Source organism: Macrotis lagotis, chromosome 1, assembly GCF_037893015.1.
Source record: "Macrotis lagotis isolate mMagLag1 chromosome 1, bilby.v1.9.chrom.fasta, whole genome shotgun sequence".
Lineage (NCBI taxonomy): Eukaryota > Metazoa > Chordata > Mammalia > Peramelemorphia > Peramelidae > Macrotis > Macrotis lagotis.
In genome coordinates, this window is record NC_133658.1 from 101,516,502 (window position 1) to 101,543,303 (window position 26,802).

The following is a 26,802-nucleotide window of genomic DNA, read 5'->3' on the forward strand; positions in this document are numbered from 1 at the left end:
GCAGAACAAGTATTTGAACTCAGATTCTATGCTCTTTAGAATGTACACACTTTAAGGGAGTAGAGAAACTTTATCTTTCCTAAAAAATAAATGTCACTGAAACATTTTTAAAATATGCATTTCCAATGTAATCTCCAGTCTCTTACTCCACCTCCAGAAAACCATCCCTTATAAGAAAGAATTAAAAAAAGAGGAAAGATATAGTTTAGCAAAACTAACATATTGAAAAGTCTGACATCAAGTGCTTTGTTTCCCACCCATAGTCCCCCACATCCAGCAAAAACACTTCAAAACTAACACGTTAGAAACCACTGACAATTAAAGATATAGCAGAATTGGGGGAAATATTTTGAAATGAGAATAGAAGTCAGAAACATAGGGTTGGTTTATATAACTCACATTTATACTGTAAACTTTGGGGGAGTTTCTTTCAGGAGAAAATATTTTTCTACTCTGTTAAACTAAAGATAGAAAACATTGGGAAGAGGATATGATGTGCTTCTCTCTGTTGTGGTGTAAATTAGGGTGAACCTATACCACTCATTTTTCTTTATGTCAATGTTGTTTTCTGCATGTGGAAATTTAAAGATTTTAGCTGGCACAGATAAATCAGGGTAGAACTAATGGTATGTGCTAGAGGCAGGAGAGGAAAGGGTAACTGTGATATTATGGGTGGATATCTAAAGGTAGAGATGAAATAACTGAATTAGAGGCTCTGCTTTCAGTTATATGGTTTTTGGCTAATCCTTTGCCTCATTGGATCTTGGTTTCCTTTTCTGCAAAATTAAACAGAAGGTTGAATTAGATCATCCTAGAGACAAGGTCCTTTCCTTACTTAAGAATCTATAAAGATGGGTAAATGGTAGGAAAAAGGGAGGGAGTAGATGGAATTTGAGTGTAGGATGCTAAACATGTCTGGAAGTAGAAGGTTCCCTTTATCCCTTTTTGTCCCAAATTGCTACTCACCTAGAATGGGGGTCAAAGGTAGTAGAACTAATAAAAAAAGTTGGAAGATTCATAAAGCTCCAAGGTTAATTCTAATCTTTCAAACAGAGAGAAGGGCAGTAGGGAAAGGTTAGATGATAAGATATCTATTGCTGTTCCTTCTGTCTTCTATCAAGGGAATCCTATTCCCAAGAATGACAGAACTTAGGAAAGTGCAATAGTGCAATAGTGCTGCTTGTGGATTAGGGAGAAGGGTTCAAATCCCACCTATGAGTCTACCTAACTCTAGTTGCTCAACCTCTATAAGGGAAGTGAAGTGGTGCAGTGGAGAGAGCACCAGCCATGAAGTTAGGAGAACCTGAGTTCAAATCTAGCTTCTGAAACACTGTGACCTTGAGCAAATCCCTTAAACCTGATTGTCTCTCATTTTCAGTCACCCTGATTCATATCTGGTCATTGGTCCAGATGATTACAGAGGAGAAAGTGAGACTGGTGACAGCCCAGCAGCCCCTCACTCAAATTCAATCCACTTGCTTGTCATGGCATCACCTCTCTGATGTCATGGTCCTCTTTGAGAAGGAAGGACAAACATCATCATAACCTCTATAAACATCAGTTTCCTTCTTTGTAAAATGAGGAAATTGGATTCAATGACTTCTTAGATAACTTCTAGTTCTAAATCTTTGAAATTATAAGCTGAGTCCAATAAGGCTGGAAAGAGAAATAAGAGATAGCGTGATACTGTACCCTCTCCCAGAATTGGCAAGGAGGGGGACCAGGGAAAATAGCACATCATTTTGAAATAATTCATCTTCGCTTACACTTGCACCAGGCTGGTGTTTGTTTATTTTGCTGACAGTGTATACTGGCCAAACCCCCTTATCCCAGCACTATTTCTTACAGCAATACAGATGTATTGGTGACAGCTTTGTTTAGAAACACTGCATTATCTCTTCTTGTTTCAATTTCTCACAGATCTTTAACTAGATGAAAAACCTGCTATAGAAGCAGGCCAATCTGACTGTCTGGTTACAGAGCAGGGACCTACTCTCAAGATGTTTCTCCATTTGAGGCAATGGCCATCCTATTGCCTGCCTTAGGAATATGATAATTGAATTAGATACATACATTTTCTCCAGATGCTTAAATCCTGAGAATGCACCTCTTGGAATAACTTGAACTTTGGTGAGGACAAATCTCCTAGAATGAGAGGAAAAACAACACTGAGAAAGGTCAGTCATTGACTTTTAGGCATCATCTCTGGGTTTATTATGTGTTATGTGCTGTACGGGTTAGGACATAGACCATGTCCCTAGGGTTCTCTTTGATAATATAGCTGAGACAAAAAGGCATTCACTCTAAGAAAGGGAACTAATAATACAATCAGTCTGTGGTTAAGGCCATTCTGATATGAATGCAAAATAGGAGTCTAAATGAATGACTATTATATTTTATATTATTGTACTAACAATAATTATTCATTTAGAATTAATAATAATGGTTAGTAGTGCTTTCAGACTTGCTAAGCTTTTAGTTTTAACCATATTGTGATGTAATTACAAAAGGCAGACCTATGGTTAGGATAATAATGATAATAATAATACTGATAACTAAGATTTATAAACCACTTATTTTGTACTAAGCACTCTGTGAAGCACTTCACAATCATCTCATTTATAGCACTTTACAATTATTATCTCATTTGATCCTTATAATAACCCATTTTATAGATGAGGGAACTAAGGCAAATGTGACGTCCCAAATTCATACACCTACTAAGTGTCTACCACCAGATATGCTATGAATTCAGTCTTCCCAACTCCATGCTTGGCATACCATCCATTGTGCCACCTTGTTTATTAAGCAGGATATGTGGTTCTACTTTGGTTTGCTATGACTGGACTTTGGTGGCCATATTTCTATATTTTTTTTTTGTAAAATGCCTCATTTACCATGGACTGGAGCTCTGGGCTGAATTTAGCTTGTGCAGACACAGTTTCCAGTGAAATGTATGTGATATGAGGCCGGTTAGAGACTGGAGTAGCCCTATTTTCACTTCTTTAAACAACACTGGTGCTCCAAATGCTAAAAAGTCAGATCTTGAAGTGAAGGAATAGTGTTAGCCCCTTAGAAGTGTCTGAAGGCTCAAAGGACTGAATGGGTCCCTGTTATGTTATTTCTCTGGATATGTGGATTGAATCATTTTAGGGTAATACAAGCTCTAGACATATGTTTTATGGGAAACACAGCCAACCATGAATTGGGAACAGGAAAGTTTAAAGGCAGCAGCTACATGTCAACCTTCCTAGGATTTAATAGCTTTAAAGTTTGTATCCTTTTGAATACTGCTGATTAAAATGTAACCATGGATATATGGGTTTGTATGTGATGGTGTTTCTATGCAGAAGAAAGTGTGGTATTCTCAGAATTTGAACATAGTGTCTTCTTTCTGTAGTGTCATTCCCTCTCCCTAAACACATAAATTCTATAGGAATTCAAAAGAAATAGAAGTTGTGTGAGAAGGCTTTATATCCAAGATAACACACCAGGCACCCCTATATATTGTTGATAGACCTGCCAACTGGTACATCCTGGAACACAAGGTGAAATTATAACCACAATGTCACTAAACTGTACATGCCTTTTGACCCAATTAACATTAAACCTATCTTCAGAGCAGATTGAGGATAGAGGTAAAGGACCCATATGTATACGAACAATTATAACAGCAATATTTTTTTGTAGTTTCAAGACCTGAATGCCAAATTGTTGCCCAACAATTGATAAATAGATGACTAAATTACTATATATGAATGTAATAAAATATCATTGCATCATAAAAATGAAGAATATAACATTCAGATAAACCTGGAAAGACTATGGTGAAATGAGTAGCACCAGAGGAACAAATTGAATGAGGACAAAGACAATAATGTGAAGAAAAAAAACCTAAAATTCAAATCAAATAAGTAAACAATAGTTACTTAAAAGACCAATGAAGAAAAATATCTTCACCTTTTGACAGAGAGGTAGTAGATTAGAGATTCAGAATAAGATGTGTGTTCTCTCACATGGGCAATGTCTTTACTTGTTTTGATTATCTGTACTTATTTGTTACAAGAGAGAGCTGAGGAGAGGTGGAGAGGTAGTAAGTTATAGATATGCACAAAAGAAGTATCTATAAACGTTTTTTTTTCAATTTTGCAGGAGAAAGAAAAAAAGCACATCAAGGGACATAGAACAGTTTTATTACTTTGGCTACTATGCTATTAAATTCTTTATATTCATGGAAGGGCAGCTAGATGGTGCAGTGGATAAAGCATGATCTTAGAGTCAGGAGGGCAGGAGTTTGAATCCAACCTCAGACACTTGTCTCTTACTGGCTGTGTGCCCTTGGGCAAGTCACTTAAATCTGATTGCCTTTCATTCAGGGTCATTTTCAGTTGTCCTGATTCATATCTGGTCACTGAACCCAAATGCTCCAGAGGAGGAAGCGAGGCTGGTGACTTAGCACTGCACCTCCTCATTCAAACACAATTCACATGCTTCTCATGGCATCACCTCTCTGATGTCATAGTCTTCTTAGAAAATGAAGGATAACCATTGTTTTAATATTCATATATATATTTGCCTATATAGTTAGTTGGTTTGACTATGTAGACATAAGCATAGTCAAGTCAATTTTATATGTATTATATATATGTATGTAAAACAGAGATCAAATTTCTTATATATGCTACTTTTTTGTATACTGAAATGTGGTTCATGTGAATGATTAAAGTCATAATTAAAAAATGAAGAAAAACAAAGAGAAATATAGGATTTGAATTCATCCTTAAAGGATTCACAAATCTTTTTGAATGATTTCAAAAATCCTTTCCAGCTTTAGCATTTGATGATTCTCTAACCAGAGGCATCACAGCTGAGTAGGTATTGAGAATGATATTTTGGGAATCTCTACATAGGGAGTCCTTAAATTTTCTGTAGGGCAAACTATATTTTTGCTCTTTGACTTCACTGTATAACCAGGATTTAGCTTTCTTCTTTAATTCCTTTTTCTCTCTCTGCAAGATAAGAACAGGAATTTTTTTTAGAGTTTGCAGTCAGATGGACTTAAAAAATACATCCATAGAATGATAGGAAACTGCACAATCCTTCATTTTTCAAATGAACCTGATTGGAATGAATGGAGCCTTCTTGTTTTTTAGATGAAGTTGTTTATAATCAAATAGAATTATATCTACTATAATAATAATAAATAATAGTATATAGCACTTTTATCATATAACATTATATTTCCATTTAGAGGGAATTTTAGAGCCTATTGAGTATATATATTTCCCCTTTAATAAATGAGGAAACTGAGGTATAAAGATAAGTAGCTTGCTCATTATTATCCAACTAACATTTTAAAATTCAAATAAATGCAGATCTCTTAACTTTTAAGTCCACAATTTTGTCCATTAAACCATTCTGTGTCTGTGTACTATAATTAGGGATTGTTGAGAAAATAAAAGAGTTCTATGTTGGTGAATTAGACACTTCAGTACCAATCATGGAAGTTTCCTCAAAATGAACAAAAGACTTGATTAAGTTCTTCTGCCTAATTTAGATGCAACATTTGTGACCTTTACAAATGAATGAATCCATGGTCAATCAATGTCCATACTAAAATGGAAAAAGAGAGAGACTTCACATAATACTTAGACATCTAAATGAGATTTATTCAAAGGATATTCTTTATAGTCTACTTTTATCACAGGGAGGCTAGGGACTGGAGCACTGCAAAACTGCAAATCTGTGTCTAGCATAATTGGTTTGTGTGTGGAGAGGGAAAGAGTAGTAGCTCACCAAGATAACTTGCTTGATGACTACGATTGTCTAGGCAGGGCCATTTTTCTGATTCCCTGATCAATTTCTCTTATTTCAAAGGGGGTAATATTGGAGAAGCAAAGTATTATGTAACTTCCAACCACTATATGTTATTCTGGAAATCGTTGTGCATTTTAGTTGGTTGAGAAAGAAGTGAAGGCAGGAAAGAGATGAAAGAGTCTGAGACTCTTGTAGATAACTTCTGACTTGTTTTCAAAGAAATAGGGACTTTAGCACTCATGAGCCTAATTCAAAAAGAAAAAGAAATCCTAGTTTTTTTTCAGGGCCTCAGTTTCTGATTTGACTTATAACTTACCTGAGACATCTGGGAGAAAAGTATCTGGCAGGAAAGCCTGAAAAGGTGGTACAACTAGATATTTTCTCAAGATTTTTTATTCAATGCTTCAGATATAGGTTTTTTTCCTCTATGAGAAAGGCCAGCAGAATTTACCAATAGAAGACAGTTAGGTTCAACATAGCTAGATATCAGAAAGCAGGCAAGGAATACAAAAAAAAATCTTCAACATCACTATAGTTTATTTCTGCAGAAACTGCTTCAGAAAATGCTGTGATATGCAACTAAGACAACTTAAAAGATATAAAATGCAAAGTAGCTCAAAAGGAATAAAATCACCACATCATAGTGCATTGTCTTGGCAACTCCCTCTTCCCCTCAAAAGTTAGGGAGCTAAAATAAATATAAATGAAACAATTAGGGAATAGTTAAAGGCTCAGTAGTTTGGTTCAGAATATAAATAAAATTACAATTTGGTGATAATAGAGTCACCTGGACTGGAAGAGTTGAATTAGGTTGAAGGGAGATGGGAAGTAGGTGGGACCTTGAAAATCTAACATGAAAGTTAAGATACCTATAGAGATCTATATATAAAATGAAATATCTAGGGGTGGTACTCCTCTAGAATTTTCTAGATTTTTTGATGTAGCCTGATACCAATAGAGCACCTAGACCCTAGATCACAACAAAGCCACCAAAGTGAGCTCTATAATCACTCAGTGTTCAACTTCTCTATCCATTTAGGAAAAACCAAAGGATTGGTGAAGAGTGGCAAGTGTTCAGATTTTTCATATACAATTGCACAGTTAAAATGGAAATACACTTACATGCATTTATACATACATATTGAAATATTGTCTATATTTATCTAGATATACATATATACATTTACATAAGGAAATATACATATATAAACAGATATATATATGCATAGATATGCATATTTGCTTGTCATATATATACATACATATATATATATATATGAAATATATAGATTATAGATATGATAGAAAATTCAGTTGGACAGCAAATGTAATCCAGAATTGAAAAAAGAGAAAGTAAGTTATATTGTTATATTCAAGTATCCGAATTTCTATCTCAAATAATCATGCCATCTTTTTAACATGAATATTATCTTTTTGTCTCAAAGACAGAGTCTTCCCTTGTCTGGAAACTTTGACTTTCACTATGCTTCTCTCCTCAGCCATACTGGTGTCTCCCTACTTCCAAAGTCCACCAAGTCAATACCAAACTCACTGCTGGCATCTGTATAAGCAGCTGAAGCTAAGAACCCCCAAACTCAATACATCTGCCAACCTCAGCCTCTCCAATGGCTGAGATTACCATGGTGTGTCACCTCATCTGGTTAACATGATTATTCTAGGGATGCTATGGAGTTTTGAGTCAAGGAACCATTATCTCCAAAATTATGACTAACCAAAAGAAATTAGAGAGATGCATGATGGGTCTAAATGCAATTTAACAACATTTTATCTGGTGAATTTTATACACAGAGTTGAGCAAAAAAAATATCACAAAGGAGATTTATGTCCTATAAGAATTGGTAAAAGAAGAATAAAAGGGAAGAGATCAACAAAATGTTGTGTTGGTATCCATGTAGTTGAGACATTCAGAGAAATGGTCCCATCAAGTTGGTGGAATCCTGGCAAAGAACTTTTAGTTCCATAGGACAAGAAAGTATGTACAGAATGTGATCTGTAATGTCCTATCAATAAGATTCAAGATTCAATAAAGTATCAAAATGAATATGAGTTGGACTAGAGAATTTTTTGGCAAAGCTTACTGGTATGGTGATGACCATATTTACATAATTATCGATAGCAGTCTCCTGAGCACTAATACTAAATCAGTATGCTATATAAGAATACATTAAAGGAACTGGGGATGTTTAGTCTGAAGAATATAAGATTAAGGTATTGTTTTTCTAGCTGCCTCAAATACTTGAAAGGTTGTCAGTAAGAAAAGGATTAGTCTTGTTCTAGTTGTCTCCACAGAAAAATAACTGGCAGGTTTTTTTAACATTTAAAGTTTGCAAAGTGCTTTGTACATGCAAATCTCATAACAACTCTGAGGAGTAAGCATTATAATTTTACAGAAGAGAAACTGAGAAAAAAATAGACACGGAAAAATGATATATTCACACAGATGGCCAAATGTCAGAGGTGGAATTTGAACCCAACTCAGGGGGAAATAGAGTAGCTAATATACTTCTACTATGATAAAAGCCATCTGTTAGTAAATATATGACTTGTTAAATTGCACTCTGCCTCTTTTCACCTTGTGTCTATTTGCCTTACTGGTCTCACCTTGAGCTCATATGTATTGATTTCTCTACCTTTTTACTATATTAACTCCAGGGTGTAGGGTGTGTTGAAGGAAGACACCTTTGGTGTCTGGAATGCTTTCCACCTGTAATTCGAAGAAGCTGTAGCATGTATAGCAGCCACACCCTGCTAAATTATTTTGGCAGGCAAGATAAACCAGATTAAGGGTAACAAGGTAGTCTCAAAGTCATCAGTGAGTTGGGGGGTGGTGAGGCGGATGTCTACCCCAAGCACGTGAAGTCTTCCACTGGTGGAATGGGGGATGAGAACATTTTCTTTCAACAGCCATGAAGCTAATTGAAACAAGTGCTGTGGAGTGCTTAGAGCTTAATTAGATATTGAATATGTCAAGGTCATCCACTGCATCTAGAGTCATCACCAGTTGTCTTGACTCTGTCTTGCCACTGGATCATGATGACTTTGGAAGAGAGTGAGGCAGATGACTTTGTGCAACTCTGCTTCACTTAAATTAAATTTATGCATGAATCAAAAGATATCATCCATATAACTTTAGTATTTTCTCAAAGTCCTGGAGTGGCAGGCAAGTGATGAAGCAATGGGTACAAATAGGCTGGGAACTATGGTCACAACCCTGCACATATGGCCCAGACCATAAGGTCCTTTCCTCACTGAGAGGAGCAATGGATTTGGCAGCCTTCTGGGTAACTGAGCAGCCCTTTTAAAGATCACACTGCTCACCTTCTGGTGTGAGGAAGGGGCTAGAAAAAAGGTGCCCTAAAATGGTCTGCTGTCCTAGTTACCCTGGCAGGCAGAAATGCCATCTTGATGTCAAGACTCAAAAAAATCTACAAAAAAACTCTTCAATGAAGATTTCACTCACCATTGGAGCATGGAATGTACTCACATTCATAGACAACACAAGATCCAATTGGCTTGAAAGATGAATAGTTCTTGTTGCAAGAGAATTTAGCAGGTATCATGTTCAAATAGTAACCCTGAATGGAGCAACTGGCTAATGAAGGTCAGTTTCTGAAGTCAGAACTGGATATACATTTTTCTGGAGTGGCCACAGTGCTGGGGAGTCCCATGAAGCTGGGGTAGGTTTTGCAATCAAAACTAATCTAGTCAACAAATTTAAATGTCTACAACAAAGAATGAATGACAGGTTCATGACAATGAGATTGCCACTTGCAGGAAAATGCCATGCCGCCATTATCAGAGCCTATTTTTCCACTATGATAAACCCTGATGAAGTCAAAGAAAAATTTTATAAAGACCTGGAGACCCTTTGCATTAAAGTGCCAAAAGAGGAAAAGTTTAATTCTGGGTGACTTTAATGCTAGATTAGGTTCAGATTACCAAACATGTCAAGGAGTCCTTGGGAAGAATGCAGTTGAAAACAGCAACAGCAATCCTTGGGAATAATGGAGTTGGAAACAACTATAGCAATGTACCTACTACTGAAGACTTGTGCATCTCATGATCTTTTTTCATCACCAATATTGTCTTCCATTTGCCTAAATGCAGTAAAGCTTCCTGGATGCACCCTCACAGTAAACATTGGTATCTAATAAACTATGCGATTGTAAAATGACATAGGAAGTGTCAAAGGTAATGTGTAGTGCAGAGTGCTGGACTGATCAAAGGCTCATCCTCTGTAAATTAGATATTCACAATCAGCCAAAGCAGTAGTCCCAGGGTAAAATGACTACTAGAAGAATTAATGTCAAGAGATTGGAGTGGGAAAAGTTTGTTGCTACTTGGAGGGAAAACTGAGCCAACACAAAGTTGGCAACAGTGGAGCAGAAAGAGTGGGCAGCTTTCAGAGATCTAGTGTATAGCACTACATTTGTTCATCTGGGTCAGTACACTTGCAAACATCAAGACAGTTTTGATGAAAATCACAGGGAAATATAGAAGCTGCTAAATGAAAAATAAGAGCTCCACAGGGTTTACCACCAGGATAGTTCATCCATTTCTAAGAAAGTATCATTTCCATCAAAAGTAAAGTACTAGTGAAGCTTAGAGAGATGTACTTGACTCAGTAAGAAGACAGATGAAATTTAGTTTTATGCAGAAAGTAACAATCCAAAGTGCTTTTATGATGCTGTAAATGCTAATTATGGACCAAAGCCCTATGGTGCATCTCAAGCACTTAGTGCTGATGGAACCACATTGGTTAAAGATAGGCACATGATCTTAGAAAGATGAGTTGAACTTCCATAGTGCTCCTAATCTATCAATGAAGAAGCCATTGACTATCTCAAGTTGAAGTCAATCTGTCCTTAGCTGATGTTCCAACCACAGAATGCCATTAGACTCCTTTCAAGTGGCAAAGCTTCTGATACTGATTCTATTCCAGGGGATCAGTCCATTGATCAACCGAAAGTTGGCTGAAATTTTCCAGGTTATATGTCATGAAGAATTTATCCCCTCAGGAATACAAGAATGTCTGCATCATCCAACTCTATAAAGATAAAGAGAATAGATTGTTCTGTGATAATCACAGGGTGTTTCTCTCTTAGTCATTGCAGGTAAGATTCTTGCCAGTGTCCTCCTCAATGGGTTGATCCTTCATCTGGAAGATGGTCACTTACCTGAGAGCCAGTGTGGTTTCAGAAAGAGTCAAGGAACAGTCAATATGGTATATGCTGTCTGACAACTCCAGGAAAAATGCCAGGAACAGAATAGATGTCTGTAAACAACATTTGTAGATCTAACTAAGGTCTTTGATACTGTCAGTCATGAGGGTTTATGGAAAAGAAGTTCATCAGTAATGTGCATAAATTTCAGCATGGAAGGATTGCCTGGGTTCTGGATAGTGGATGATGTTCTTGAGATTTCCTGGGAACCAATGGAGTGAAACAAGGATGTGTTCTTACTCCCATGCATGATGTTTTAGACCATGCTATCCAATGTCTTCATTGAGGATGAACTAAGCATCAAGGTCAGCTACCGCACTGATGGTAAAATTTTCAACTTGAAAAGGCTACAAGCCCAAGACCAAAGTGGAAGGAGTCATGGTGCATGATATTCTGCTTGCAGAAGATGCAGATCTTCAATGCAGCCTCTGAAGCTGAGATACTACAAAGTACAGATCTGTTCTCTGCAGCTTGTGCTAATTTTGGCCTAACAATTAACACCAAGAAAACACAGGTGTTCCATCAGTCAGCACCTCATCATTCATATGTGGAACCATCTATTATACCAAATGGAGAAGTTTTGAGTACTGTGGACAAGTTCACTTACCTTGGCAATGTCCTTTCCAAGGAGGTACATTGACAATCAGGTTGACACTTGCATTGTCAGAGTTAGGTCAGTATTTGGGAGGCTCCAAAAGAAAGTGTGGGAGAGAAGAGGTATTAGACTGACTACCAAACTGAAAGTCCTCAGAGCTGTTGTGCTGACCTCATTGCTTTATGCCTGTGAAACCTGGACAGTCTACCAGTGCCATGTCAGAAAACTGAGTCACTTCCATTTAAATTGTCTGAGTACGATCCTGAAGATCATCTGGCAAGAGAAGATACCAGAAACCGAGGGCCTTTCTTTAGCTAAAATGCCTAGCATTCCAACATTATTACAGAGTTAACTACAATGCACTAGGTACATTGTTAAAATGCCAGAAGAATGCATGTCAAAAAGACTTTTATAGAGAATTCACTTAGGGCAAGTGCTCAAACAGGATCAGAGGAAGTGATACTGAGGCATCATGAAGGTTTCTCTTAAGAACTTTAGAATTGATTGTGCAGCAAGGGAGAAACTGGTACTACAAGACCACCCCCCATGGTGTACCCTCATCAATGAGGGTGCTGCACTCTATGAGGAAAGTAGAATTGAAGCCACTCAAAGTAAACATGACATAAGTAAGTTTAGAGTAAGCATCCCAAATGATCACATGGACTACTGGTACCTGACCTGTGGCAAAACATTCTGAGTTCATATTGGTCTGATCAGCTACACACTGTAATTTATCTCAAACATGGTGATGTCATTTTCACCTTCTTTGTTAATGAAAGACCAGAACCATCAACCAAGAATCATAATAACTCTACTAGAAAGATTTCTGAAAGTCTTCCAACTCCACATTTTTCCTTACTGTTGACCTCAGTATCATCTCTTAAAGAATCTAAATGAACTTTGGGTGAAACTTCTTGTACTGTGTTGAAATGACACCAGTGAATTTATGATCATGGGCTATCCCTTTCCTCTCTGTTTCCTAGCATAGTCCCCCAAATTCATCAGTGGTTCTAGTTAAATTATTAGGGATAACTCAAGACCCCTTCCTATTTCAACTTCAGTGAATAGTTTTAGCAAATGTTCAAGACCCCAACCAGAATTGCTCAGTGACTATTGAACATAATTTATTTTTACTTTTTTTTCAGTAATTAGTTCCTTGCATGTTCTTTAAATAATCATTCTAATTATCACTTCTCTTTCAAATTGATAAATAGGGGAGTAAGTTTGGGATACTGCTGTGTTTAATTTCTAGGACATATCCTCCAAGTTGCATTTTGGATTAAATCCCAAGTTTTTACTTTGCTTACTACTGCCTCTTCCTCCTGAAAGCCAAGGGGTGTGTGTGTGTGGGGGGGTGGTCTCTTGTCTATTGGTCATCTCTTTCTTTTTTAATTTCCATTGTTATATTATCATCCGCTTGCTTACAGATGTGGTTTCTCAAGGTTCTGTTCAGAGTCTACTTGTCCTTTCTCTCCATACTTTTTCCATTGGGGATCTCATTAACTCCCATAATTCTAGGTAGATGACTCCCATATGAATTTTACCAGTTCTCATCTCTCTCCTGAGCTCTTGTTAGGAGCTGGATAGCCAGGTGCTGTCTGCTGGATATTCTATGAGAATCTCAACCTCAATATATCTAAAATAAAAGGTATTATATGCCCTACTCTCAAAATTCATTGCTCCTTCAAACTTCTCTGTTTTTGTAAAGGTACCATAATCCTTCTACTTTTAAATTCATGATCTTGGAATCATCCTTGATACTTTCTCTTCTCTAATCTGCTATATTTTAAAATTTGCTAAGTCTTATGCCTACTATCTGCTTTGCCCTCTTCCTTCAACTTTGACAGCCACCAACATATTTCAGCCTCTTACCTAAAATAATTGTAAATGTTTTCTTTTTTGTTTCTAATATCTCCCCACCTCCACCCATCCTCCACCCATCTGCCAAACTGATATTCCTAAAGTACAGATGTGACTGATCCCTTTCCTTTTCACTGAAAATGGTTCAATGACTTTCTGATGCCTGTAGGCCTAGATAGGGAATTAGATGGTATAGTGGATAGAGTACTGGCCTTGGAGTCAAGAGGATATGAGTTTGAATCCAGCCTCACACTTGATAGCTGTGTGACCCTTGGTATGTCAATTAACCCTGATTGTCTCACATCCTGGGCTATCTCAGTTGTCCTGTTTCATAACCACTATGTATCCAGATGATTTTGGAGAAGAAAGTGAGACTAGTGACATAACATAGTATCCCCTTGCTCAAATCCAATTCATGTATTTTATCATGGCATCACCACCCTGATTTCATGGTCTTCTGTAAGAAGGAAGGATAAATATCATCATCATCATCATCATCATCATCATCACTCTCCATTGTATCAAATACAGCCTGGCATTTAAATCCCTTCCCAAATTCCGCTTGTGTTCATACATTTCATTTCTTTTTTTTTCACATACTTTCTGTCCCACTAAAAGAAGTGTGTTAGCTCCTTCCTGTGACCATCATTTTATTTTTCACTTCCTAGTTTTTGTACTAGTGGACATTTACAGGTGGAATGCACCTCCTGACTTTAGCCTTTTAGAATCCTTAGCTTTAAGGTATAAACTAAAATCTTACCATTTAACAGGAAGTTTTTCCTTACCCAGCTTCATTCCAGTGCCTTTCCTCTGTTGACAATTTCTAATTCATCCTGTATTATAGCTTTCTTGTACATAGTTATTAGCATCTTGTCATCCCCATTAGACTATGAGTCCCTTGTGAGTCTCCCAAAGACTGCCTTTTACCTTTCATTGTTCCCTCCAGGGCTTAATACATAGTAAGTATTTAATAAATTCTTATTGTATAATTATTTTAATGCAAGTTTCTTCATGATTCTGTAGTCAGACCCACTTGAAATACCTTTATATAATTTTATATAATTCTTTTATGTAATTTTGAATATAATTGTCTTTGTTTATCTATAATCTCTTTGAGGTCAGGGACTATTGATTAAAGGAGGATTTCTTTATGCTTGCGACCTCTTCATCCCATTTCACAGATGAGCATGGAGAGAATATTTTCTTTAAGCGTATCATCAAGATAACTCTGAGAATGGATCCTTTCTACACTGTCATAGGCTTCCTAATTTCCCTTCCAAGATAATCGGGATAGAAGAAATCCTAATTGTTTCAAGGTTTTTAGAACCTTTTGGATTTCCTTGAAAATTCTCTCATTTTATGATGAACTGGCAATCCATTCATTCTTGACCAAATGCAATTCCCTTGTTTGGCTAAAGGGAGAGAGTTTAAAAGAACCTACAAAAAGCTTATTCAGCTACTTGGAAAAGAGCCAGTTTTCTTCTTGGGAAAGCTACTTTTTGAGATAATACCTCAAATTTAAATGACATAGACATATACAGACTTCCTATTGTTTGAGAATGCATATGAGTTTAAAAATTAATGAAAACTTGATCATTTTGCTAAATTCTAAGAGTTTTGACTTTCTCATAATAGGTCAGATTCACCATAATTAACTATCTGAGAGGATGACCATGCAAACTGCTGCAGGGATGACTGAGCAAAAGATCTGCATCATTCTGACTAAAAGATCTGCCACTAAGGGGAAAAAAAAGAAGCTGAAATCATCCAGATTTACTGTCTGTATTGCACTTTCTCTTCCCTTCCCTCATAATCTTTAACTACCTGTCACATCTAAGTAGCTGAAACTCATGTACCAAAACCCTTTGTTATTTTCCTTACAATTAAAATGGAAATGTATATAACTTATGCCATTCTCCAATATCAAACACATATTTGCTAATTTGTTGAGTTTCATGCAATTTTGGAGGAAATAATCATAGGATCATGCATCTAGAGTAGGAAGGGATTCAAGAGGGCAGCTGTAACCAACTCAAATTTGGCAACAGGGGCCAGAGGTTGAGTCACTTTTCCAAATTCTTTTAGTCGAAGCCCTCTGACTCCAAAGCCAGGGTGTGTTCTGTCCATAGTATCATATACTGTCTCATTACTTACTTGGAGTCAGCTAGGTGGCACAATAGATGGAAGAATAGCTCTAGAGTCAGGAAGTCCTATGTTTAAATCCAGATTTGAACACTTACTAGCTGTGAATAATTAACAACAACAACAATAATAATAATGTGTGTCCTTCATTCTTTTTTTTTTAAGGTTTTTGCAAGGCAAATGGGGTTAAGTGGCTTGCCCAAGGCCACACAACTAGGTAATTATTAAGTGTCTGAGACCGGATTTGAACCCAGGTACTCCTGACTCCAGGGTTGGTGCTTTATCCACTATGCCACCTAGCCAGCCCCTTGTGTGTCCTTCATTCTTGAAGAAGACTACAATATCAAGGAGATGACAAGCACATGAACTGAATTTGAGTGGGGTGGTGCTATGCTAAGTCACCAGGTTCATTTTCTTTTCCAGAGCCATCTTGATCAAGTGACCAGATATGAATCAGGATGACTAGAGATGACCCTGGATGTGAGGCAATCTGGTTTGTGACCTGCCCAGGGTCACACAGCTAGTTAGTGTTTTGTCTGAAGATGGATTCAAACTTGAATCTTCCTGACTCTAGGGCCAGTGCTTTATCCATTTTGCCACCTAGCTAGCATCTGTCTCAATTTCCCTAACTGTAAAAAAAAAAAACCCAAAAAGTAAAACAAAAAACCAAAAGTAAACATACTTCAAAGCTTCTCTTGCAGAACCATTGTGAAGATCAAATGAGAAGATGCAGTAGAATCTTGGTTTACAAATAAGCTGATGTATGTATGCTTCTCTGGATAAGGAAAATTTTTCTTTTTTAGAAAAATTTGTCTTGCAGGATGAACAAAAATTTAAAGTACAAACATCATGATTGGACTTAAAGGGCTTGCTAAGGGATGATTCCCAACTAGGGCAATGATTTTGTTTTATTTTGTTTTGTTTTACTTTCATGTCACACGAAGGAGCCGCACTCAACACATATTGTCTATTTCTACTTCAATGCTATCTCTATGGACAACCCCTTCTCACTATTCACAATCATCTCCTTTGCTCATGCCCTTATCTTACCTGGACTGTTGCATAGCATTCTAATTGGTCTACCTATTTCAAGTACTTCCTCTCTCCAATTCACTCAGAAGCAAATGTAAAGAAAAAAAGAACACTGAGTCAAAACATGAAAGTGATTCTAAAAAATGAAAAATAAGCGAAGGCAATAATATTAGTCTTACTTTTAGTGAAAGTAGCATAAGAGAGAACATTCTTGACATTGAAATTCCCATTATTCTCATGGAAGGAGATTTTATTTTTCTTCTAAGCAATAACCCTTCCTCCCTTTTTCATCTCTCTCATGCTAGCCTTGACTCTTCTCAAAGGTAAAGTGCAGGTTAATTTGTTTTATTTTTGGTTTATACTGTATACTAATCATTACTATTGTATTTCAGGTGCATTAGGGACAGAAAACTTGCCTAAAATTATAAATGATTATTTTCAAATGAATATTTTTGGGGATGTGGTACCAATCATCTGACTCTGCATTATTTCCTATGGGAAAATTTGCTTTGCAACACGAACAAATCATATGATGAATCAAATCTCAGAATGAATTAAATTTGTAAACTGAGGTTCTACTCTATATGTAAAATGCTTAGGTACATTATAAATATTTGTTGCCCTGTCTTCCTCTACTTGTGAAGTAGTGAAAAGCAAGGCCCTGTTGGGAAAAAAAGGAAAAAAATCAAACTTGGTGATATAAAAGGGAACCTTTCCTTTACTTCCATTTCTCCCACTTCCAATACTTATTGGGGTGGGACTGATGCAGTTTTTGTCTATTGACTAGAAATCTGAATTCCTGATGTGCCTCATCCTGGCTGAATGAGGACAAAATGCAAGTAATTGTTCAGATCCTAATGATGTCCAGGAGCAGTTCAAGATCTTCTAAAGACTGTGTCAGAAGTTGTGTGTTCAAATTCTATTTTAGATAGTAGTTTCCTATTCAGGATCTTAATTGATCCACTTCTGTTTCCAAAATGCCCAACATTCAGATACTTCCAAATAGATTTTTAAGTAGATGTGGTCATATTTTACCTCAAAATGAAAAATTAAGGGAAAATTCACTCTATAAAGTCTATAAAGAGTACCCTTTAGATCTAAGCAAAACAAGTCTAAATTTCTTCAATAACAATTGTACTTCAGAGACTTGAAAATAGCATTCATAACTACTATCTTTTCTCCAGGCTAATCCTTCACTGTGCTAGTCACTTTTGTCTGAGCATGGTCGATTCAATTTGTCAATGCTTTTCCTAAAAAATGTTGCTCAGAGCTGAATCCAATATTCCATATCTCTATCATCATCTACTTAATTCAATATATCCAAAATTCATGGGTTTTCTAGGCTAAACTATGGTGTCTTTAATTTAAAAGTTATAGAGGTGGTTCCACCTTTACTCATTTCTCTGGGCTCACTGGCTGAGGAGGAGGAGTTCTGCTTATCATCATTTATTAACCTTTCGCTATCTAGTTTTCATTCCCACCATGACCTCTTCAAGGTCATGAGTGATCTCTTTATGCTACTTTGAAGGCTATTTCTTGGTACACATTATTATGGGCCTATTATATTTGTTACTGTTGACTGCATCTTCCTGGACATTCTTCCCTTCCTGTTTTTCTGTGGTGCTATTCTATTGTGATTTTCTATTTTTCTCATTGTGGAGTTGACTTCATTCTTAAAGGTCATTGAAGTAGAACAAAAGATCTGGTTGATCTTACCAAGTTGGAAAAGTGCTATAGTAGAGGCCTCCTGACAAGCTGTTTGCTTTTCATCTGAGAACCAACTATAGACTTGAACTTCTTGGTTGCCTTTGAAGAATCATTAACTGGTTCTTAGCTTGCAAGCATGAATGCACCCTAGTTCTCCCTTCTTCTCTTGAATCTACTTTGGTAATCTTATCAATCTTTATGAGATGACTTTCTTTTCCATTCAGTACTTGTTTTTCTGCAGGGTTTCAGTCTAGTATCTCTAATGCTCTATTGAATATTTCCACTTGAATTTCATATATATATATATATATATCTCAAAATCAACATACCCAAAATAGAATTCATTACCCCTCTTGTTCATTTCCAACTTATTCTTCAACTTCCCTGCTGCTGAGGAGACCACCACTCTTCTTGCCACCCAAGACATTTTTTCCTGATTTCCTCTAATGCTAGAGAGAGAATGTAAGTTCTTGCAAGGCAGAGACTATTTCCCTTTTCTACCTTTATACCCAGTTTCTTTCAAATAACAGGTGCTCAATATGTTTTTTGTTGTGTGATTGTTATAGTATTAATGTACTTCATCAGATGAAATTAATAGAAGACAACATAGAAGTCTGTACTAAAAACTGATAATGTACTAAGGGGTTATCAGGAGCAGTTGCTTGGCATTTAAAAATGTAAGTAATTGGGAAGTGACAATCATTGGAGCACAGGTATCTCTCAAAGGTCAGTTTTCCCACATGCCTTAGCAAGTAGATATATTCCTGGGTATGATTTTAGGTGAATGTAGGTTAGAACCATGGATAGGTCTTTCATAAAACATCTAAAACTAGTTCCTCTTATCTGTTTAGAAATTGTGTGCATTTAAGTCTTAAAGTTGAAAGGATTTTGGGAAATCATTTATTTTTCCTCCTTCATTTTATAGGTGAGACCTAGAGGTCTAGAGCACTTTATAAACCTCAAAATGACTTGCTCAAAGCTCAACAGCGAGTTAGTCGTGACACCAAAGACTTACAGGCCAATGGTCTTTCTCCCCACTACAGGGATATGCTCACTCTGCCCTTACATACTGCTAAGGGCACCAGGGATAGTGCATCATTGTGAGATGACTTTTATGTGTGGGGTTATTCCATTTAGGTATGGGGCAGGAGGATAAATTTCATGGCTTTGGTGGAATTTCAGAGTGGGCAAACTGCTTTTAATTTGGTAAATGAGAACCAGAAAAAAAGATGATCTTTTCTTGTATAACTAAAGACAGATTTAGGTCTTTCATAACACATTTAAAACTAGTTCCTCTTATCTGTTTAGAAATCATGCACATTTAATCAGAAAGCATAACTATTGAATAATTATCTTTTACTGACTGTGTAAAATGCAAATTTAGTATGTTCAAATGAACTCTGTTGGAGTAAAGAACAAGTCCATAAAACCATTTAACTTAAATAAAATACCTCATGAAAAAAATGAACAACAACCAGAGCTAGTGATCAGAATGCCTCCCCAAACCAGACTGAGTGCTGAAGTAATAAATATGTTATTTATGATAGGATTTTGAAGAACTCTTTCCTTTAATCTCGGAGGTAATAACCAGATCTTATCTGCTTCTAATCCTTAGCTGCAATGTGTATTTTGTCAGAAGGAAAGATTTCCTGTGAAATTTAATTTCTTCAAGGGGAGGGGAGAGACATTGTGGGTTGTTTTTCACTTTAAAGATGGACTGGAACTCCTAATAGAAAGTGTGCTGAATAAGTTTGCTTTGCATCCAAAGAACATAAAAGAGTGGACTTCTCCAGTTTCCTTTCAGTGACATAAGACAATATCTCAAATCCACAAGATTCATGGTATAATTCAATCTTAGTAATACTGGCCCTTTCTAATATGAAATTGGGAGAGATAAGTACTAAGTATCACCAGAGACACACAGAAAGTTTTTCACATAAAAATACTCAAATAGTTAGCTAGCATTTATATAGTGCTTTAAGGTTTGAGATGTTCTTTTTGTCAGCTATGGTGGCCTAATGTCCCTGATGCTGGAGAAGCTGAAACCATTGGGATGCTGGGGTTTGGGAGTTCTAAATTTCAGTAGGACTGAAATCAATCAAGTTTCTGTTATTAAATCTACCATCAATATGGTATGCTGTACGAGAGTTAGGGTCCACCAGTCTACCTAAGGGGAAAACTGGCACAGGTTGCAAATGTAACCATTCACAGATTGCATACTAATCAACAGTTGAGTCAAGCCCACTTCTAAGCCTTAGCAAGATAGGGAGTTATTTCATTTGATCCCTCAGCAACTCTGTGAAGTAGAGGTTAATATTTTTCCCATTTTACAAATGAAGGAACTAAAGCTGAGAAAGGTTAAGGAACTTTCCTAGGACCATACAACTAAGTATTTGTCTGAAACAGTATTTGAATTCAGATCTTTCTGACAACACTCCTACCATTAAATATTTGGCTGACTCATAATCTATATGTGATCCTTTATTGAGTATGGCAAGCAATTGGTCAGTTGAGGTTGCAGTGCCAAAGATGAGGAAAGGTTTATTCCCTCATTTTCATAACCCAAGTATATATTTGAATATATCATCAGATCTTAACACTCACTTTCAAAATATCCAATGTTGAATACCACCAAGTAATACTGATAGGTGAATGTTGTTTTTCTTTATCTCTCTTAAGCATAGCAAACTAAAGGGCGCCAATTTCAGGTTTGTTGAAATTGTAACCAGAAAACCAATAAAATTGCACTTGGGCCAGTTTCAGCCATGGCACAGATATAGAACATATGGTAAAGTGTGAAAAAACTATAATAAATGGAACTGCTTTACTGGAGTACTATAAAGGGAGATGAATGACAGGAAAAGAAGAGAGCCAAGACATATAACAAGAATGAAACAGAATTGATAGGGTGTTACCATATTCCAACGCTATCCAGAAAGTGTTAGGAGATCTAGATGATTCCTTCTGGCCTATATAGAGTAGATCTCCTAAGGAGGATTCATGGGAGGATCAAGATAAGGTTTTACTGAATGAAATAGCTTGACTAGACCAGCTGTGGCACTACTGGGAAGAAGGACTCACCATCAGGATACCAGAGACTTAGAAGATCCATTTGAGGAAAAAAATTCAGGCAATTACAATAGATTAGAATGGCCTAAAACTCATGAGAATAAAAGGTTATTTCAAGTTCAAGACATTTATCTAAGAAAAACCACATCCCAAAATAGATATTTAAAAAACTGATAGATGTGGTTGTTGAGCCATTCTCAAAAGACATTTGAGAATAAGAGAAATGCAAGTCAAAACAGCCCTGAGGTTTTACCTCATACCCAGCAAGTTGGAAAAAAAATGTAAAAAGTTGGGAAATGTCAATGTTGGAGGTTTGTGAAGAAACTGGTGCAATAATTCTATTACTGTTGGAGCTGTGAATTGATATAAACATTTTGGAAAGGAATTTTGAATTGTGGAAAGTGATTAAAATATCTTCATTAGGATACAAATATTTCACTCCATGATATATACCTGAAAGAGGTCATTGACAGAAGGGACCCTTATACATTGAAATACTTATAGTAGCACTTTTTGTGGTAGCAAAGAACTGGATCCAAAGTAGATGCCCCTTAACTGAAGAATAACTAAACAAATTGTGATTCATAATTAAGGTACTAGACTATTACTATGTTTTAAGAAATGATGAATATAGAAACACATTAAAAACACATATAACTGATGAAAAGTGAAGTAACCAGAGCCAGAAAAATGGTATATTCAGTTACTAAAACAATTCAAATGGAAAGAAAACTGAATTAAAATAGAATAGAAAATAAATAATGAAATTATTAAAAAAAAGCCTGACCCCAAAGAAGATATGAGGGCAATGCAGATTTCCTCCACCTCATCCAGAAGTGAGGATCCAAAATTATTAAAGGATGCACATAATGTCAATTTTTTTCAATATTGAAGAGACTAGATAGATATTGGCTAACAGTAAAACTTCTAGAACTGTAGGAAATAATTTTGAGCTTGGGAGTAAAAGGTATCAGACTGTGGAGTTAAAATATCCCAACCAAGAGACATTTCATAGAGGTGAGGGGGCAGATGGGAGTCTAAATTCTTTGAGGAAATTTTGTGAAACCAGGGGTCCTTAGTATCAGTAGTATGAAGAAAAGACCTCAGAATGGAGACTTCCTTATAAAGCATTTTACTTAGGCTTTAATTCAGGTAGAAATTCTGTCTCCTATCACAATTAGAACTGCCAGAATCTATCATGAAAGAATTATGAGGGAAGATGCAAAAATGGAGGAGCAGATCAGGGTCAGGGCAGGCATGGCATTAGTTGACAGTCCTGGTGTAGGCCTGAGGCAAATGACCTCTCTGGGCTCTCTACTTGCTTCATACATTCACTCAATCAATGTTCAGAGCTTAGGAGAGGAGGTGTCCTGGCTATATTCATGTTCTATAGTCAGAGTGCTGATATTTGTTTGCAGAAGGGACAGAGATATTCTATGCATCTAGTTCAGGCACAGTTATGTAGGGCAAGTCCTAGGCTACCCTAGCATTAAAGTGGAGAAATTGTATTTTTATTATGATTCCCTGCAGTTATCAAATGTTTACTCTTAACTGCTCTTTGCTATTATGGGGTATCTCATCTACAGAGTGTTGCCCTCTTCCTCATGTTTGAGCTAGATGGAACAAATCAAGTGGGAGGAGAAAAATCATGAAAAATTTAAGAACAACACAGGACAGTATACTTGACTATGTAATGCAAACTATTAGTGATTAGGAAAAAAGACATTCTAGGTTGGGTATTATGAGACCCAAAATGACCTAAAATTCCTGGCCTTCTCAAAATCCTAGCCTCAATGGCCAAATTTTGCTCTCATGAATCTTATCCCTATTCCATATTATAGTTCTTCAATACTAAAAATAAACATTCCTCTTCCTCCTTCATAACATTTCTACTAAAATTCAAATGGCAGAATTTTAGTAACTCAGCATTTTCACTTTCAGAGAATCAAATGACAAAAGAATGCTAAACCTGGGGACTTTAGAATGACTTTACTTCAGAACCCTCATTTTTTATTTACTTGGCAAGACAATGGGGTCAAGTGACTTGCCCAAGTTCACAAAGTTTGGGAAAGTTCTCATTTTAAATATCAGAGAAATAATTCGTGGATTGAGGTCAAAACAAAAACATTACTTTTCTTTTTTAAATAAAAAAAAGCAAAATAGAACTGATAATATCAATATGGCCATTACAAATATTTTTTCAATGGCATAACCACTGTATTTCACATATTGATCAGCTGTAAATTCTTTTTTTTTTTTGCAGAGTAAGTTATTTTATTTTATTTAAAGTTTATGGAATGAAACAAGCATTTCAAAATAGTAAAATAAAAAAGATGATTGTACACAAAATAGAGGAATCAAAGTCAAAGATACTATTCTGAAGTTTGGGAGCAATAACACAATCATGGATATTTTATTCTGGAATAGCTCCTGGGTAGTTGGTAATGTCCTTGTGCCAAGAATGAGAGGAAAGAGATTTTTTCTTTTACATTTGCTATAATAGGGATACCTCTGCTTTCACAGAAATATGTGGACACACTCCTAGGTTTTGTCCTAGAAAGGCCTTTCTATGACTGCTTATAGCACTTATATTTCTTTTTTTTTTTTTTTTAGGTTTCTTTGCAAGGCAAATGGGGTTAAGTGACTTGCCCAAGGCCACACAACTAGGTCATTATTAAGTCTCTGAGGTCGCATTTGAACTTAGGTACTTCTGACTCTAGGGCCGGTGCCCTATCCACTAAGCCACCTAGCCACCCCAAACACTTATATTTCACATTATATAGTCAAGCATATTGCCATATCTTTCTTAAATTAATTGATGTATCAATTCAGTTTTCATCACCTCATGTTTAGACTGTTCCAATGGCTTCCTGTATAGAATCCTTTTCTTCAGTTTCTCCCTACTTTAATCCATTATTTTTTCTTAGTTGCTGAAGTGATTTTCCTAAATTTGACTGTCACTCTATTCAATAAGCTCTAGTAGACCTCCTATTAGGACAAGCTAGATGGCACAGGAAATAGAGTGCCAGGCCTAGAGTCAGGAAGACTGACCTTCCTAAATTCACATCTGGCCTCAGTTGCTTACTAGCTGTGTGATCCTGGACAAGTCACTTAACCCTATATACCTCAACTTTTTCATCTGTAAAATGTCCTGGAGAAGAAAAAGGCAAAACATTTCAGTATCTCTGCCAAGAAAAACTCAAATGAGATGAAAAAGAATCAGACATGACTGAAAGTAATTGAAAAACAAAAACCATAGTCTCCTATTATCTTCAAATTAAAATAAAAATCTGTATTTTTGAGTTCTTTCTGATCATTCTGGTCTTCTTAGTCTGATCCAGGTACTTTAAGAGCCAAAGACTAAAAAAGTGCTTTTATTCCCACATAACTCTATAGATCCTAATTCTGTGTATTTCCACTCCTTTTTTTTAGGTTTTTGCAAGGCAAATGGGGTTAAGTGGCTTGCCCAAGGCCACACAGCTAGGTAATTATTAAGTGTCTGATACTGGATTTGAACCCAGGTACTCCTGACTCCAGGGCTGGTGCTTTATCCATCACGCCACCTAGCTGCCCCCATTTCCACTACTTTTCCCCACTCCTGGAATGCTTTCCCTCAATACCTTTGGACTCTCTAAGACTTTTCAAGGCAGATCAAATCCCAGCTTCTGCATGAAGGCTTTCTTGGTTCTCTCCCCTGCCGGTGACTTCCCTCTGAGATTATATCTTGGATGCATATATTATACCCACATATATATATATATATATATATATATATATATATATATGTAAAATCCTTCCTATAAGACTATGAGCTCCTTGAAGACAGGGATCATGTTTTTTTGCCTACCTGGAGCATAGTAAACAGTAAATAAAGGCTTGTTGACTGACTTTTATATCTATTTACTTTCCGGACTCTCTTCTTCCCCAATATATATGCAACACTTAATATAAGACACTTAATCATAAATGATTTTTAATTTCTGATGAAAACCAGGAAGATATTATTTGCTAGAATTAAGTCTGATGTCCACACAATTGCTGGCTCCAAAGCATCCTTATGAAGTTCAGTTTAGTTCCTATAACTCAGTCTCTCTCTAGGAAAAACAGTCTTTAGTAATTTCCTTTACAGTTGGGGGAATTGTAATTTCCTTTGAATTCTCATATGATATAAAAGTCATTTGTACCATTTATCCCAGATTTGGGTTTGAATTGTGTTCAGCTCATGTGATAGTGAGGTAATGCAGTACATAGAACAATAGGTCCAGAGTCAAGAAGACTTAAATTGAAGTCTAGTCTCAGATACTTTACTGGCTGTATGATCTTAGGGGAGTCACTTAATCTCTATTTGCCTGAATTTCCTCAGTTATAAAATGAGGATAAAAACAGTACTCTACTCAAAGAATGGTTATGAAGAACAAATGAGATAATATTTGTGAAGTGTATGGCACATAATAAGGATAATATTAAATTCTTATTCCCTTGTTTCTGACACTTATAATGATGACTATGGACTATTTGTTCAACCCTTCTAGGTCTTCATTTCCTCCTAAGTAGTATGAAGAGGTTTGACTAGGACGACCTCTGAGGTCTCTTGTAGTTCTAAATCTGTGACCCTATGACCCTATGGTCTGAACTGAAGCAGGAGGGAAATTATCAACAATACTTTGATAAAACTTTTTGTCATCTTTTCTGGTATTGGAATGGACAGTGAGATGGAAAATCTTCAATTGAAGTCCTAATTGTATCACTTGCTACCCAGAGTACTTTGTACACATCTCTTAACTGTTCCCAGGCTCAGTTTCTTAATCTGTAACATGGGAACCATATTACTTGAACTTTTCCCTGAAGGGTTTTATGAAGAGCAAATGAAATTATATAAGATGACTCATAAATAAATGAAATTATTTTGACCCAATTATGTACTTTTCAGCAACAGTGAACCCAGATACTGTCTTGTTAATATATAATCTCTGTGTGAAGATGATATGATTGGAAAGGAAAGCTGAAAAAGTAAATGAGAGGAAGGGAGAAAGAGAGGGAGAATATTTCTAACAAAACAGGCTTATTATTTATGACTGAAATTAACTTTCCAAATTATGGTTTGTATCAATTAAAGGTGGAAAATGAAAATGGTTTGGAAAAAATCATTTTAGTTCCATTCAAATGCAACTCAAATAAGATATTTTTATTTAAAGGTCTTCATTTCAGGAAAGAAAATGCTTGACTTTAGCTTCTTTTCATCGATGTTAGCTTCAGCCATGTCAAAGAAAGCAGACGCAGATTAAGTGGGAGAGATTCACTTGAAAAATTTCCTTTTAACATTCTGAGGTGAGGAAG

General features: G+C 36.3%; 1 protein-coding gene and 1 pseudogene across 1 annotated transcript in view; one reads left to right on the forward strand and one right to left on the reverse strand.

The window, feature by feature from the left end:
* LOC141513798 (follicle-stimulating hormone receptor-like) overlaps positions 1-26,802 on the reverse strand; it is a 163,895-nt gene that overhangs the window by 84,545 nt on the left and 52,548 nt on the right. The window contains exon 2 of the mRNA XM_074224008.1: positions 2,074-2,145. Within this exon, the coding sequence (XP_074080109.1) occupies positions 2,074-2,145 (72 nt within the window). The remainder of the gene's footprint in view (positions 1-2,073; positions 2,146-26,802) is intronic.
* Positions 1-26,802, forward strand: part of LOC141501571 (FUN14 domain-containing protein 2 pseudogene) — a 126,234-nt pseudogene that overhangs the window by 56,183 nt on the left and 43,249 nt on the right.